At 40.3% G+C, this 18,044-nt stretch overlaps 1 protein-coding gene across 25 annotated transcripts in view; it reads right to left on the reverse strand.

Moving 5' to 3' along the window:
- epb41l2 (erythrocyte membrane protein band 4.1 like 2) overlaps positions 1 to 18,044 on the reverse strand; it is an 88,948-nt gene that overhangs the window by 23,343 nt on the left and 47,561 nt on the right. For all 25 annotated transcript variants that reach the window (XM_072677212.1, XM_072677218.1, XM_072677377.1 and 22 more), the window contains 7 exons: positions 16,244 to 16,319; positions 15,114 to 15,332; positions 13,898 to 13,985; positions 12,111 to 12,263; positions 10,673 to 10,770; positions 9,370 to 9,542; positions 3,335 to 3,444 (listed from right to left, as the gene is read on the reverse strand). In XM_072677212.1, coding sequence (XP_072533313.1) covers positions 3,335 to 3,444; positions 9,370 to 9,542; positions 10,673 to 10,770; positions 12,111 to 12,263; positions 13,898 to 13,985; positions 15,114 to 15,332; positions 16,244 to 16,319 — 917 coding nt within the window. The remainder of the gene's footprint in view (positions 1 to 3,334; positions 3,445 to 9,369; positions 9,543 to 10,672; positions 10,771 to 12,110; positions 12,264 to 13,897; positions 13,986 to 15,113; positions 15,333 to 16,243; positions 16,320 to 18,044) is intronic.

The following is an 18,044-nucleotide window of genomic DNA, read 5'->3' on the forward strand; positions in this document are numbered from 1 at the left end:
GTAAAAAAAAAACATGTGCATGACAAAGAAAAATTAACAGCACAGGAAAAAACAAAAGAAGTGTTCAGGAAAAAGAGAAAAGGAGAGAGAAACACAACATTAGTCAAGTGAGACAGTGTAAGGTCAAAAGGTTGCAGGGCAGCAGAGGTTTGTGGAGGGGAGTGGTCAGATCAGGGTAGGAAAGGAACATTAAGGGAAGAGTGAGGGTTTGGGTTCGCGTGTGTGTAAACACTGACATCAAAAAATGTAAACGCAAATGTAAAAAAAAAAAAAAAAAAAAAAGAACTATCATAAAAATTCTATTGGCAAGGCCTGAGAGGCCCAGGGTATAAGAACAGCAGGACGGTGTCTAGCAGACAGAGCAGGCTAGCTATTTTTTTCCTTAAAGAGCGCCTAACCAGTGCTCAGGAGTTCAGCACAGGCCGGTTTCCATTCCTCTCTTTACCAAACAGCGTCCCACTACAGTCTGGGTTAACCCTTAGAAGTCTTTCAGATGTTCAGATGTCGCCAGTGACCGCAAAGTCAGGCAGTAGTATCTTAATGATTTCTGGTAGTTTGACATAGAGAAAGTGTAAGCTACATCAGCGTGAGCGTATCCTACATCAGCGTGAGTAAGTAGAGGACGTGCCTGATGGCCAACGCGCCGCAGTGATTTGAGTTTGTAAGGCAACCAATGTGGGACTGGTTCTAATAATCACCTTGTTTGTTGTGAGACTTGCCCTGACAGTGGTCCTAATCACCACCTCATTAGTTCTAAAACCACCCTCTGTCTATGATTGGTCCTAATTGTTGTGTTGTTTGTTCTCAGCTTGCTTGTTCGGAGACCTCCCGTTGACTGTGATTGGTCCAAATCCTCATTTTGAGATCTCCTACCAACTGTCACTGGTCCTAATCCCCAACTCATTTGATCCGAGACCTCCCAATGATTGCAACTGATCCTAATCACCACCTGACTGTGATTGGTCCCAATTGCCAGTTAGTTTGTTTTAAAACCACCCAATGACTGCGATTGGTCCCAGTTATAGACTTACTTGTTCTGGGACCTCCTCTTAACTGTAACTGGTCCTAATCATCTCCTCGTTTATTCCGAGAACTCCCCCTGACTCTGATTGGTCCTAATCATTGTCTTGTTTGTTCTTAGCTTACTTGTTCTGAAAACTCCCACTGACTGTGATTGGTCCTAATCTTCAATTTGTTCTGAGATCTCCCCCTGACTGTGATTGGTCCCAAGTTCCAGTTAGCGTGTTTCAAAACCACCCAATGACTGATCCTAATTATAGCCTTGTTCTGGGACCTCCCCTTTAACGGTAACTGGTCCCAATCATCACCTCGTTTGTTCTGGGACCTCCCCTTCACTGTAACTAGTCCCAATCATCACCTCCTTTGTTCTGGGACCCCCCCTCCCCTTAACTGTAACTTGTCCTAATCATCACATCTGTCATATAGTCATATTTGTGAATCTAAACGTAACTTCATTAAGACATTACATTTAAGTAAAGTAGCAAAACCACACGAATAACTGTAGACCTCTAAGAGTAAGCCATGACAACAGCAAAGTGTCAGTGCTGTATAAATGAGCCACATTTATTTCACAGAGGAACTGGGGGACTGAGGCTGTGTAAATAATATCTCCACGATGATGAGTGGTCTTCTCCTCTGAAGCTGACTATAAGGCGCACTGAACGCCCTCTGTTTGGTACAGTGGGGGTCAGAAGGCAATGACTAGCCGGAGTGGTCACTCACACTAGGACTGAATGCAGCCCTTTGAAGGAGATGTGAAGGTCACGTCTGAGTCAGAGACAGCGGACACAGAGCAGGCTGGAACAGACTGGACATCGAGGTCATTATATGAGTCAAGTCTGACAGAGCTGCCTTCACAAGCGGGGCTGATACGAACTTATTTTTTTGTACGTGATGGACGTGCATGATGGAATTTTCAGTTCTTCATGAACACAAGAAGTTTTCTGTGTTTTTCACAGTTCAAAACAATAAGACAACCACTTATTTCTTCAATACAGTATAAAAGCAACTCATTGTGCAATTAAAAACATCAATAAGAAAGAAAAAAAAGAAAAACTATTTAATTCCCCTACTCTAAGGGTCTGTGTGAAGGTCCACTGTTATAACAGCAGGACACACCAGCTTCACAGTAGACATAGTGGTTTTAAGAAGAACCCAATAACACAAATATACAATCCCTTAATCCATATGTGCTCTAGGCTAGCATGAGCATAATCAGAATTGAAAATAATAAATAAGAAAAGAATAAAAAAAATAAGAAGATTGAACCTAGGGTAGGCCTGGGTGGTCAGGGTGACGTAACCAGATTCTGATTACAACAGATTACGATTGACTCAAAATTAATAATCCTAATGTTTTATCCCAATAACATTATGATCAATAATCCCAATGTTATGTCCAAATAACATCAATAATCATAAATGTTATATCCCAACATTATGATCAACAATCCCAGTGTTCTATACCAATAACATGATCAAATAAATGATCTGAATAAATGATCCTAATCCTAATTTGTGAACCCAATGACTATGAATATTCCCCATAATGCTTTCCCAACACCATCAATAATCCCAATATTTTATACTAGTAACATTATCAATAATTGTAATGCATTGTCAAAAAAATGGCCATGATACCAATTTGTGAAACCAACAACATTAATAATAATCCCAACGCTTTATTCCAATTACATAATTAATAAGTCTAATGTTTTATCTGAATAAATGATTATAATTCCATCATTTTATCCTAATAACTATCAATATTCCCCAGGTTTTTATCCAAATAACATCATCGATATCCCCAATGTCTTATCCCAGTCACATGTCTATCCATGATCCCGAAGTTTTTTCACAATATAAATTTCCAGAGTATAATCTCAATGTTTTAACAAAAATACTGTGGTAACAATGCTTTTTTTATTTTTGCTTTTTTTTTTTTTTAATGCTTACTTAATCATATTAATTTCAGTCTTTATGTATTAGACTACTCACTATAAGAAAAAAGAAAAGAAAAAAATTGACTGTGAACAAAAGTATGTTAATACATAATCCAACAAATGGAAAAGGATACTTTTAGATGTTCTTCTGAGACAAACTGTGATCACTTCACACCAATCAGAACAAGTGCTGTGCCATTTTTTCTTATAAACAGTAAACCAGTAATCATGTATTTGGTCAAAAACTGAATGACTGAGTTGAAAGGGTTTAAACAGCTGAGTTAAAAATTTCTTTCCCTCTGCTCTTCTTTGACTCTCTCCTTCATGACCTGTAAAAAGGAGAGGATGAAGAGCAGGATTATTTTTCCTCACCTTTGAATCAGATGACAGCTCAAGGGCAGGGTCATGGCCATTCTCTCCAGAGCCCGGGGTGCGTGCGGAGTCCAGCAGGAGGGCATGGTCACTCACACTAATCACTGGAGCTGCGGGGCAGAGAAACAGGATTTAAGACGGCTGCTTTTTTTTTTTTTTTTTTTTAAAGATTTGTGTCTGAAACCACATAAACAAGTCTATAAGATTTTACTGATACTAAGTGGTGGGCATAGACATTAGGTGTTAGCTACATTAGCCTTGTAGCCAAAAAAACTCAAACAAACAAAAAAAAAAAAAAACAAAAAAAAAAAAAAACACTGACTTAAAAGCTCTCACTTCTGCTGGTATATTGAGGACACTGCCGTGTGCTTTCTTACTCAATCACTTTATCCCATTAAACTCCAGCTCAGAAGTGGGCCACTGGGCAGTTCCTGGAGCGTCCACTAAGGGGAGCTGCGAGTCTGAGTTTAACAGCTGGTTTCAGAGTGAGCTGCGAGAGGGCAGGGCGGCTCTGTGTAATGAGGTCAGCTGGATGGACCATAGCTGAAGCTTGAGCATCTGAGCCATGCACGTTTTAATGCCTATCGTGTGGTCAGTCCACGGGGGCTGTTTAATGTTTACTTTCATAGGGAAACATACCGGATAACAACAGGACCTATTCAGACACAGCAGCCACAGCCAGTTCACTTCCTCTGGAAGTATCTGGGACACAGACCATGACAGGTGTGATGTTTTTTCACAGCACAGCCAGCAGCAACAGAGACAGCCCTAGAGTGCAAAGCATGTACATCTGTACGGAATTCAGAACCTGGAATATGGGAATAGATTTGCAGTCCAGTGAATTTATAAAAAATAACATTAATATTGTCCTCTAAAGCTTAAAAAAAAAAAAAAAAAAAAAAAAAAATAATAATAATAATAATAATATATATATATATATAATAAAATAAAATATAGAGAATACAGAGAACTATACATATTAATAACCCTTAAGCCATATAAGATTTGGAAATAATACATGAATTTGAAATATGTCTATTCAATTTTGGCACAATTTAAATACAAATTCTATTATCCATCACAATTCAATACCATGGACATCTCAATGAACTGGCATGAATTTCCATTCAATGCCTAAATACATTTTAAATATGAATAGCATGGGAAAAAATACATTTGTATTACTATCCACAAAGAAATCCACATATTAGATCTGAAGATGACATTACTTCAGAATACTCTGTCCACTGAATTTCCATACAGTAGGCTTTGGAACAAGCACATACATTTGGAAATGTGCCTTTGGCTCTGGCATTTGAAACACTGCATGTACCAAAAAAACAAAACATTTAAATATTTTGAAGGTAAACAAACTACTGAAATGAGTAAAAAATAAGAACTGAAGGTTGATGGATTAAACTTGTTCTGGAACGGAAGTCCAGTGATCCAGAAAAGGCACAAACACAAGCAATATCTAAGAGTCCAATAAGGAAATAAACAGAAAGCTACATCAGAGCTCATTCGGCCGTAGCTCCAGTTCAGGCTCACACCCAGCCTAGATTGTGTGTGTCATTCTCTATTGCCTGAGGCCAGGGCTGCACAACAGCATAATGCTAAAATGCTAAGAAGTACAATCAGAAAAAAGGCAGGCTACAGCAGGTCAACCTCCAGACATGTAAAAATCCACATTTATTCCATATCAGTAACATGTATTTAGAGGTGAAATGATAGCAGCAGGTCAGCCTTGAACAGGAGGGCAAGACCATTTGTGGGCTTACTACTACTACTACTACTACAACCACAACACTACCGCTTTCTGATGCTGTAGGAAGGCTGGCTGAAAGCTGGAGGGTCTGATGAACAACTGGGCTGATTAAGAGTGAAAGACGGCCGCTGGTATCGATCAGTGTTAATGCACAGCGCACACAGCTGATGGGTTCATAAACTTCACCATTCAGTGCACCTAATTTAAAGTTCAACAAAACGGCCATGAGCTCAAAGAGTCAAGCACTCATCAGAGAGAGAGAGAGAGAGTTAATAAGATAACATTTTAGTGCATTATTATATCAGATACAGTTTAAAATTTTGGAGTGTGTGGTACATTCAACATGTATTAATATTAATAAAACCCTCTGTGTTTGGACAATTGAACTGAAAGGGACACTGGGCAGATATAAGCAGCCTCTGGTAGATCTGTGGTGGAAAGCCACAGTGGGATCAGTGGAACGGTGGGAATTTTCTTTTGCATCAAACAAGCTGTAGCATGAAATGTTTTGTTCCATTTTTCTTACGCGACTACTGCACATCCTGTGATGTGACGACTGCACATGCACTACAATCTCTCATTCATTATTTGTAGAAAACTGATCAAAGCTTTGTTAGTTGAGCTTTGGAAATAAACATGTTCCATTTGTTTTTCATGACCAATAAAGCAGCCTGAACTGAGCTGAAATAAACAGAGTATGTGAAATGACTCAAACATGGGTAAGCAATCCCATTTTTATGAGCATTCAGTTTGGCCAAAAACAAGACAGGAATGAGTGAGCACTACATAAAGTATAATGTAATGTATACTGTCTGTGTCTTGTGTTGTGAGGTTAATGCATTGAGCTACTGTGTTTATATGCATTACAAATTTTAGATGTCTGATCTGACGAGAAAGTATTATCTATCTACACTAACATTTAAAATGGACAGACAAATGTACTTAATTCAAGAAAACCCCCCAAAAAACCACATGCACGCACGCACGCACGCACGCACGCATATATGAAAGAACACATTTTCACTGCCGGAACACAATCTCAAAAGTAACTTTCAACGTACACCACTTGCAATGTGTCCATTGTTCCTGCAGGAATTACAAGTGAAGAAAAAGAGCAAGTCATTTCCATCAAACTGACTTACTTGAGTTAAAGGTGCTTGACATTTTTCCCTGCAAGACTGTTTTGGTTTAGGGGTATAAAAAGTTGCATTTGCTGTTACCATCTCAAACTTCATGTCTGTATCTGTAACTCTGCACTGTGGGCTACTAGACTTCTATGAACTGTCGTAACTTACAAAAGCCAAGCGTCCATCCAGTTCAAGTACTTAGCGCTATTATAGAGCATAGAGCATAATTATAGAGCATAAATAATGACCTGTGTTTTTAATCTGCTTTTATTTATATTTATAAATGTGCTATTTAAATTTTAAGATTTTTAGGCATAACTTGAATTTGTATAATTATTCATTGCTCCTGATTGTACGTTTTGAATTGCAGAAAGATTTAAAGGTTTTCTCCTAGGCACGATGCCACCAGACTGCACTACAGGTGTTTGGTTTCTCACAGCTCATGAGTTTTCGTGTCTGATTTGTAAGTGTCTAGATCCAGACACACACAGAAGTAAGAAGGTTATAAATAGAGCCGGTTGGGTGATCAAGTACCAGTCTGATCTGACAGACACGGCGCACACAGTGGCTTTATTTCACTCAGCCCTGCTCGGACCACCACGGACGACAACAATCTCAAAGATGTCACTGTCTCAAGCCCTCTCTCTACTCCTATCTCTCTCTCTCCCTCTTTCTCCATGTGCCTCTCGTCCCAAAGACAGGAAACAGATGTCCCTCTCATTTCCTGTGTCTGTTCACAACAAATGGGAAAGACAATGCGCGCACACACACACACACACACACACACACACACACACACACACACACACACACACACACACACAGGATGTATTAATGTAATAAGAGATGTATCTCTACATCTATCCATATGGAATAATAATGTATTCCATATTTGTTATAAGTATATAAGTGTCTATATAATGTTTAGGAATATATTTTAAAATCATGAGTCAGGACTGTAAAAAAACACCTCCCCCCCCCCACACACACCCACCCAACAGGCTGCAGTTGGGCCGGAAGATCTCCCGGAGATAACAGAGTTCACAACCTGGAACTGCAGACAAGCAGTGTGCGTTTGTGTGTGTGTGTGTGTGTGTGTGTGTGTGTGTGCGCGCGCGGAAGAACACTGTTAGCAGAGCAGACGTGCTGGATCATGAAGAGCGCTGTTGGCTCCAGACGGTTTTATTCTTTTCGCTATGTGGGTTTTAAGTGTGACTGCTTTGCATATGCATGCAGGCATGTGTGCGCGGCAGGACAGCAGTCAATCAGACCACTACCAAGTCTCTTACACACATAAGGTCTTACTTCATGCTCATACAACAATTAATTAATTAATAAACAAAAATGAGTGACCAGCCAACAAAGCAGCAGTTATACAAAGATGTCAATCATACTGAACTACTGCTGTGTGTTTTCTGACTCTTATCTCTAAACACTGACTCATACAGATATCAGAGCCGCTCCATACACAGCTATCCTGCCGCAGTGTTCAACTCCAACCCAAATCTTACTTATCCCATTCAGCCAATCAAGACTTCTGAAGGAAGTAATAAGTTGGATTAAGAGGGGTGGATTAGGGTTGGATCCAAACTCTGCAGGAAGGTGGCTCTCCAGGAGCAGGGTTGAGACCACTGATGTGGCTCGTAGGCTTCTATTATTTGTTAGATACTGAAGTTCGTTACAGAGTTTCAGGTTTCAGCACAACATTGTTAAACTCAGAGAGTTGACTGATCTGATAAAGCTACACACACACACACACACACACACACACACACACACACACACACACACACACACACACACACACACACACACACACACACCTTGATTACAATCAGGATGTCTGAGCATAGATGTGGGAGAACAGGACTTACCATCAGATCCTTACTTTTATAAAGGGTGTACACACATACATGCATGCACACACACCATTGTGTAAAAAGTATAATCACTGTTGTCAATAATATAAACCAATTCCACTATACATAATGTACATCAATAATAAATGCTACAATAATAATATTACCAATAAATAATCGTAAAATTCAACCATAATACACAGAGACATTAAATTAATTCAGGTTTCATGTAAGTAATGTGTAAGTAGTTAAAGCACCTTAACCTTAATTGTGTCAATTAACTGACTGAAGGCAACATAGCTTTAGTCGTTCAGCAAATCAAGTCAAGCTCAAGTCAGCTGTTTGAATAGTAAAACTAGCTAGCCAATTAATTAGGAGCTCCTCCACTGTTTTATATTCCAAATAGAAGTGAGCGAAGCCTCGCCCTGTGTTTTTCTATTGGCTTCCGGGGATCACAAATTCACAGGGTTAAAGTTCCCTTTAGATGAAATCAGCACAAAGTGAAAAACGCTCAACAAGCTAATCAGGGCATGAGAATAACCATGTCTTGCGGTGCCCAAACTTTTGCATGGTGCTCCTTTCCTTTTTTTCCCCCTCCACTCTAAAATTGTACAGAACACAAATCTCAGTTCAGGAATCAGTTCATCTCCCACTCACTTCACTATTCTCAGAAACAGACATTCCAGTTTACATGCCTCTGACATTTTCTGATAGCACTAAGATGGCTATGAACACGCTCTCTCACAAATGATCAAATGAAGTTTATGCAGACAACTCTTGAAACTACTGATCTAGGGCATAAACCTAAATGTAACAGGCTAAGACTGAAGACTGGCAATTGGCTAAACTGCAACACTGGGATCACGCCCATTCTGCAAATATGTGTATTTTGAAAGGAGGAGTTAGAGAAATGTAGCACTGGTAGTAAATGTCCATTATATGGACCTTTATTTAAATGAAGCGAGAAGCAGCTTTGTACCATTAAACTGCAGCTACTAAAGACAGGTCCTTTCCTCAACACACTGTATTTTGATGGGTGAGAGGAACTCTTTAAATGTGAAGACTTATTTCTATTGTTACCAGTAGAATCACTGGACTTATAAAAAAAACAAAAACTTAATAAATAATAATAATGATGATGATGATGATGATGAAGAAAAGTTATTTTGAAATTCACTTTTCATTTTTCTTGTATTTATTTACAAATTGAAATGTATTATTGTAAAACTGCCTGGAATGAAAAAAAATCCAAACCCGATTCATTAGGTTTATCAAGTACAGTACCTCCATCCAGACTGCGTGAGATGCGCTTGCTGGAGGTTCTCTCAAAGTACGGAGCCGGTCGGTCGATCAGGGAGCTGGCCTGTCGTGTCTGAGCCTGCGTCCGGCCACTGTAGCGGAACTTCGAACCAAGGGTCAGGAATTTTGACTTGGTGGGCTGCTCCGGGTTTGTCAACCTAAAAACACCACGTACACATTTAAAGATTCAAAGACATTTATTTTACAGTGAAGACACAACCTCCTGCGAGCAATTTAATGCAGCTAAACACAAGCCAAGAGAACCTGGAGCTCATCAACAACTTTCTTAGTAAGGCCTGAAGATGATTACTGCTCTCTTTCTGGTTTTAGTTTGTCTTAATCTTTAGAGAAGTACAGCGCAGTTTCATAAACTGACCCACTGACCTGTCCAACAGCATCTTCCACTATTTATTCACTTACAACTACCTTAAACACATCACTTGAATCTATACCATCTGCTCCTTTCAAGACTTTCAGTCTTCCACAGCACAGCTGTCTGAGCGTTATCTGTATCCTGTGTCTATTCATTGACAGAATGCGTGACTCCAGACAGCGGAGACATAAACACAAACATGGACCAAGAGAGAGAGAGAAAAAAAAAAAAAAAAAAGAGCGCGTGAGTGAGCAAGAAAAACTGAGAAAGAAAGAAAGAGCGCAAGAAAGAATAAAAGAACAAAAGAGCACAAAAAAGAAAGAGTGTGAGTGTGTCTCAGGAATACAGCAGCATCTGAATGGGATTTTATGGTTTGAATGTGGTCAGTGTGTGATCTCTCTGCAGACTGAACAGTGTGTACTGACTCTGATCTGACCAGAATTTTATGGTGGTGGTCTGACCACTCTCTCTACATCACACACATCAAAACACACAATCAAATATGTGAACATCTGATGCTGATGTTAGTCCGAGGTCATCTGGCATCACTAGCTATTAGTGGGCAGCGCACTGATGGGGTCAGGCTTGAGTGGAGACAGCTCTGAACTCAACATTTGTGTGCGTGTGTGTGCGCGCAAGCACACTCTGGCCTGCAGAGCAAACAGGAAGTACACACAGTGCTCAGTTTCCCTGGAGACAGGACAATTACACACCTCAGTGAGCTCAAACACACCAGAAACACACCAGGGAGACAACACACACACTTACAAAACAAGAGCATAGAGCAGCAGGCAAGACCCAAGAGGATCTTTCACAGTCATGCAGTTTTAATGACCAGCTATGGGTTGTGTCCACGTGTGTGTGTGTGTGTGTGTGTGTGTGTGTGTGTGTGTGTGTGTGTGTGTGTGTGTCTACCTGAAGAAGGTGTGATGCTCCACGCAGACTTTCCAGACCCTTTTGGCGGCGCGGTGATTGGGGAGCTTAAAGCCCACTGTGCTCTCAAACTGCTCCGCCTGAGACACACACACAGACAATTACTGTCAGTAATAATTCATCAATAGCCTTTAATAGTTCATTAAGACTCCAGAGCAGTGGTGTATCATCAATGTTCAGTATAAACCTTAGAAGTCACTTGTGGCTTCACTGGTGGGCTTGGGTGGTAAGTAAAATGGCTATATTTGTACTGTTGACATGGTGACCCCTGGTTCCTATTTTCTTATCACCACCCTTAAAGAAAACATTTGCATTCACATGTCAACCACTGAATTGACAAAAAAGATGGAATTACTGAATACGTTCCTACATTTTAAAACATTTAAATACTTGAAAATAAAATATCAATTACGCAGAAGGTTGGAAAAAGGGTGGAACAGACCCCTAACAGACATTTCATTCATTAAAAAAATACTGTAGGTCATATTTAAATATAATACATCATTTAGAAATCCTGAAAAAATAATGGAATTTTCGTTCATTTTGTTTAATAAACAGTTACTATTCGAATAGATCATATTAGCTGCAATAAAAAAAAGAAATCTGCAGAAATCTGATGAAATCCCCTATAGCAGATGCTTTGTGCAATTAAAACAATGATTCATACTCAAAGAAATTATTCAGACATTATAAATTATGCAGACGTTTGGGGAAAAAAGGAGAAAGTCCCTCCAACAGATTTTTCTAATGTTTAATAAAACATGTAATATTTTAATATAATAAATGAATATTTAATGCCACCGGTTTCCACCAAGTTCTACAGTGATACCAAGCATCTAGCGAAAAGCCTGTGGAAAAAAAGTGTTAGCGGAAGAACATGTTAGAGCATGTGGAACATACAGAACATACAGTGTGTAATCTGTGTAAGAACAGCTGTGTGATCAGAGCACAGAAATCATTTTCTCCTTGTTGCCGCGGGGAACTGAACCGGGAGCCGCACACTTCCAACCTCAACAAACTCTGCAGTCTGGGGTTTGATCCAGCATGGTGTGTGAATGCAAATCTGTGGCTGTGTGTGAATAACTATTTCAATAGGAACACACACAGCATGATGTACATAAACATGACCCCTTCTTAGCTGTAGGACAGCGGTACAATTCCTGTGAAATTCCCTAATGTGAGAACAGAAGCAGATACACTAACCGGAAACGCAGTGAGATCTAGATCACAGCCGGTAGCACTAGAGTGTTTAGCTAAAATTCCAGAGAGAAGCGCTACAATCCGATTCTGCCACTAGTAAAGAAGTTTAAGTGGGCAAATTACACGCAATTGTACTGATGAAGCGCATGTGAGTATATTAAAGTTAATGAGGGAATAATTTAATTGTCTGTCTGTGTGTGTGTGTGTGAGAGCCGTTTACCTCTCCTGGTCGGATCTTGATGTAGAAGTTGCTGCGTTTGTAGGAGATTTTGAGGATTTTAGGCCAGGCGAAGCGGTTGATCCTCAGACGATCCTTATAGATCAGCAGGCCATTAGCACACACTCCCAGCATGATGTCCACTCCCTCAGAGTCCTACACAAACACACCCAAAATATCTTACCAAAAAACAAACAACAAAATTAAAAACAGCTGCACATAAAAAAAAGCCAATCTTATATACAGAATTCAGGTAGGATGGAAGAGAATGTTAAAGTGAATGGTCTGTAGTAGTCTGAGGTTTGCAGGCGTTTGTTGGAGTATATAAGTTTGTGGAAGTATGAGGGAGAATTTGGGGTTTTGTGGGAGCCCGCAGGAGTTTTTAAGGGTTTGTGGGAGCTGGCAGGACATTTTGAGAGACTGCGGGAGTATGTAAGAGACTGCTGGAGACTGGCGGAATCTGTGGAAGACTGCGGGAGTATGTGGATAACTGCAGGAGACTCCAGGAGTCTGTGGACGTATGCGGGAGTATGTGGATAACTGCAGGAGACTCCAGGAGTCTGTGGACGTATGCGGGAGTATGTGGAAGACTTCAGGAGTCTGAGGTAGTTTGATTGAGTTTGTGGTAGTCTGTGGGTGTCTACAGAGGGACAAGGATTTTCTAGAGAGCGTAAGAGACTGCAGAAGTTTGTGAGAGTGGGAGTCTAACTACTTCACTATTCACACACGGACCTTCTGACCTTGGGTAACCGTGGAAGAGTGTGTATGTGGTGCATGTGTGTGCGCAAGATCAATATCTATGACGGATGGAACAGATCAGCACCGACTGACAGGTCGTGAGGGATGCTTTTAACACGTTTCTTCTACTTCACATTTCTCTCTCGCGTGCACTCGTCTTTTTAATTCTCTCCCTCTTTGTCCATCTAAATCTGATTGGTTCTCCTCCTCCTGACCCTGCTTCAGTCGTCCTCTGGAGAGCATCAGTTGCTATATTTAGCTGCTGGGTCGCAGAAGAGGACACTCTGCACCCCATTACCCAGCACAGATACACACAGTCATGATAGCTCCTGAACACGGTCACATCATCAGCATTAAAGATAAAATTAACCTTATTTAGAGAAAGAGAGAGCGAGAGTGAGAGCTATGAAGGTGTGATGTAGATTCCAGCTAGAGTTTGCTCCAATCACTCAAACCTCTGTACATTAAAAGGGCATCATTTAAAAACACACACGCGCAGTCAAAAAAGATTAAAATATGCAAATGAGCCTCTAGACAATCACAGTGACAGTGTCCGAAATGACCTCCCCATGTACGTTTAGGTGTCTGAATAGTAAAGTGGAATTAAAATGTATCTCGAGTGCACTGTAATCTCCCACAATGCAATTTATAGTAAACATCATAGCTCACTACATCAGCTGAATGTGGACAAAAATGTATGGTTAGTCTCGTTACCAAGCAACAGATGATAGAAAGAACTGCAGATGACTCTTTGCTCGTTTAAGCAACCGTTTTCCCATGTAGCTCGCTAATAGTGGGGTTATGTTGCTAAGCAGCGTAATGGTCACAGTTTATTCCATGAACAGCCCAGTGCTGTTAACTAACTATAACAATTCATTTTGTGTGTGTACAGAGTTTTAAACACAGCTGAGCCGCTCATGTGCTTGTTAATATACACACCGTGATTGGTCAGGGGCTCATTTGTCTGACTGCAATAGGCAAATGAGCTCCTGACCAATCATGGCATGTTTTACTGTAATACGCAAATAATAACATACACATGCAAATAATACCTTCGCATGGTGCAGGTCGACACCGTACATGGAGAGCTTCTTGGCATTTTCCAAAAACTGAACATCGGCCTGAGCCGGAGTCATCCCCCTAAACAGAGAGGCAGAGAAAGAAAGACAAAGAGAGATTAATGACACACAAGACAGGTACATCATCATCATCATCATCATCATCAGCAGCAGCAGCAGTACATCAGATGGTGTGCAGGTAGTATCCTTCACTGCAGTGTTTACTGATTGTGTGTGAACACTTTCCTAAAGACCCACAGTTAAACTGGTTGGCTGTGAGGTCAGAGTTCACACACTATTAATAACAGCAGCCCTCAGAGATGCCAGCTTTAAGTTAGCCAGTAAAACAGTGACTTATCTACCTTCAGCTTAATTAATGTCTTAGGTGTCTGATATTTAAAAGTATGTGAACCCCTTGGACATGTATAGTTTTCTGCATTCCTAGGTCACAATGTGATCCTCATCCAAGTCAAGCTTATTGACAATTAAATGGCAAAACCACTCTGCACAAGATAGGTTTGCTCCGCCTATGTGAGCCATGCCTTGCCAAAAAGTGCTTTCATCTACGATCAAAAACTGTTGATTTACATGAAGCTGGAACAGGTTACAAAGTGATTTCAAAGACTTTAGAAATTAACCAGCCTACAGTGAGGCAAACAAACTGGGACTGGAGCTACTGTGCCAAGAAGTGGGCGCCCTGTCAAAATGACCCCAAGAGCACAAGGGAGACTCAACCCCAAACGTGATGGCCAAAGATTTAAAGGCGCCATTGCTACAGGCTTACGTCTGTGTTCATGGGTCTACAGTCCATTAAACCTTGAACAAGCAGGATGTCTATGGCAGACAACCATGAAGGAAGTCGCTGCTCACTAAAAAAAGATCATTTCTGCACGCCTGACGTTTGCTAAGATACTGAAAATAAGATTAAAACAAATAAAACAAATAAAAAGTTTGAGTTCTTATATTCTTGGTGAAAGTGAGGGTTCTATACAGAGCTATGATGACTGGTCTTTTGCCTACAAATAAGCTATTTTTTGCTTATCTTATGTAACAAAACTATACAAATTATAAGCAAAATTATATCAATTCATCAAAAAAAAACAAAAAAAAACATTCAAACACATATGAACTAGTTAACACATCAAATGAAACTACAATAATAAAAAAAAAAAAAAAGTGTGCGCTTGTCTGCATGTGTATAAGGTGTTACCTGTGTGATTTGTGGAGCTCCACCACCTTCTCCTCCAGCTCCTTGGTCTGGCTGGGAGCGAACTGGAAGTCGGCGATGGAGTCCAGTCGGTGTTCCTCGGGGTCATAGTCTCCAAGTTCAGCCTGCAGTGTGTACGAGCCCAGCAGAGCATGGGTCACAAATGAACACGGCAAGCGGCCCGAGGACACATCCTGCCTCAACTGCAGACACAGCAGATACCTGTAGGGTGGTGGGATTTGGGGTATTTACACATTGCCATATAAATAACTGGGCATGTAAACAAGGTTGATCCAATCCTAACCTTTAACCCATGTGTATGGGGTTTGTTTCAACGGCAGTTATATTTGCATATTTTTACCAACCTTTAGCTTTGTGGGTCATGAAAACAAAAAAGTGTGTGTGTGTGTGTGTGTGTGTGTGTATGTGTTTAAGTGTGCAACGGTAGGTCGAATCTAAAGGCGGGAAGGTTTAAATAATGCAGAAACTCTTGGCATGAGTGTCACAAGGTGTGTGTATGTGTATAGGGGGTGTGACCTTCAGCCTCTCAGATAACAGTACATTCAGTAACTGCTTTTTCCTTTTTCCTTTCCGCTTCAAATCACAAGCAACTATTACTGAAATAAAGTCGTTAACGTAAGAAGTCTGTATACTGGCAATAACTTGCCGATATGTGTACATAAGTAAATACAGCTGAACTTTCTAAGTGTTCCCTTCACTTCCTGATGTGAATTTCTTATCACTGCAAACACCATTTTTTATAACACATGGTAAAAGCAGCTGATACTGGCCCTTTAATGGTAAATTGTTCATCGTGACACTAGATCGCACTGCCCGCTCTTGAGGTCCTACTTTCAGTTTTTGAATGTGGCCTTGTTTTGATGCAGTAACACTACATAAACGCTGAGCAAACCGAGCTGCCCCACCTGAACCAAGCACTGATTAAACATCAGATAAAGTAGTGTTTTCCTACAGGCCTGGAGTCAGAGTTTATAGTTTAATGACTGGATGAGTATTCAACTATAAAATCAAATAGTGAATCTAAAGGAGGAACAAGTGCTAAATTATACTTCTCTCACACACCCCTAAGAGTTAATGTGTAATGGCATGAGTGTGTGTGTTTGTGGGTGTACCTGGTTATATCTTCAGTCAGCTGGGAGGGGTCTGGTGGGTAAAATTTCACATTGAAGGCAAACTGCCACTGAGAATCTAAAAGAAAAAGAAAATAGCAAACAGATTAGACAGTAAATATCAATATAGGCGGCAGTAACCATAGACGTGCACTGAATATATGAATGTCTTTATATGCACTAGTACTATGAACACAGGTCTATATAAGCATCTATATGTACAGTTGCAATAGACATTCTTTAACCCCCACTGCAAAAACAACTCCCAGCTGTTTACAATTAGACCAATTTAAATTGTGATTCCTCCTAATTCAACACAAAACACCACATTTAATGACTACTGCAGTCTCAGAATGAATCCCCCTCTTTATGAATAGCGTTTTCAGCACTAGATCCTTTAGTACTGAATTTTAGCAAATTCTTCATGAGAAGTGGCCTCCAGTTCAATAATATTATTGCGTTTGCTTCTGCAGCCCCTTATTTAAAATCCACCAAAGATTTTCTCTCTCTCGCTCACTGCACCTTCCTCTCTTTCTCGATCACCCAGAGCAGATTAGAATCTATCCTAGATTAGGCATTAGATGACACAACACTCCATCCACATCCCGTAATACGCTTGGCAATGTAACATCCAGTGAAGGGTGGAGAAGGAGCTGCAAGAGAGAGCGACTGAAGATATAATATTTTAACCCTGCAGATAAGGATGATGATGCAACTAACAAGTAACAAACACTTTTACCCCACCAATTAGCACTGCGCTCACCACAAGCATAAAAAGAAACCACACAGATAAATTCATTTCCTGATATAATAGAACTAATCAACCTAGTCTGAGATGACTTAGACATTGGTAGAATGATAATTGGTCATTTAAAAATATCACGCATGTGTCTTCCAAGGCCTTTAGGTTTCAGATCTGCTGCCTGAGAGGCGAATCGGAGACCGACTATTTGTTTTTCTGAACAGGAAATTAACCTCCCTCCCACCCCATACAAACAGTACAATAACGCATGCTTTAGAGCAGGGATGGGGAACTCCAGTTTCAGCAGTTTGGTGACTTTCCTGCTCACATCTGGTTTAACTCTAATTACCAGGTTTAGTTGGTGACCTAGAGCAGGGAAATCTTCCAAATGGTGCTAGACTCCTCATTCCCCATCCCTGCTTTAGAGAAACAGCGGCCAGCCTGGACCTACACAACAGAAGCCAACAAATTAGAATATTGTGTGTGTAGAAAACAGCTCAAACAAAACCGAGCTAAATTGAACTAACACACCCGGAGTCTTACCACTGAGATACACTGGAATTTCTCTACAAACTCAAAGCTACATTTCATCTATGCAGGAATTCTCATCCTCTTTGCCTGAGGCTTTCATTTATCCCTGTACTAGAGTGGAAAAAAGGGAATGAGAAAAATGCATTGAATGTGTTCGAGTGAATGTGTTCTTTCACAAAAACTGTCTGTGTGTGTCTGAAGGAAATGTAAGTTGTGGTGTTCATGTCTCTACATAAATTCTGAGAAACTACTTTGTATGTGTGTGTGTGTGTGTGTGTTCTGTCAGAGGAATGTAAAGTAATAAATGACCCACAGAATGCAGTGCTTCCTGACCACAGTGGCTATATTGTGGCCAAAGTACTTTAGCCAGTCCAGGCAAATGGGGAAAATAGAACATCAAAATGAAAAAGAAGGAAAGAAGGAAGGAAAAAGAGATGAAAGAAAAATGGTAATAAAAGTGTGTGTGAAAAAATTAAAAACAAGGAAAGCTACAAACGACTACACAGACAACAGAAAAACAGACAGAACACC

The sequence above is a fragment of the Salminus brasiliensis genome, chromosome 1, assembly GCF_030463535.1.
Source record: "Salminus brasiliensis chromosome 1, fSalBra1.hap2, whole genome shotgun sequence".
NCBI lineage: Eukaryota > Metazoa > Chordata > Actinopteri > Characiformes > Bryconidae > Salminus > Salminus brasiliensis.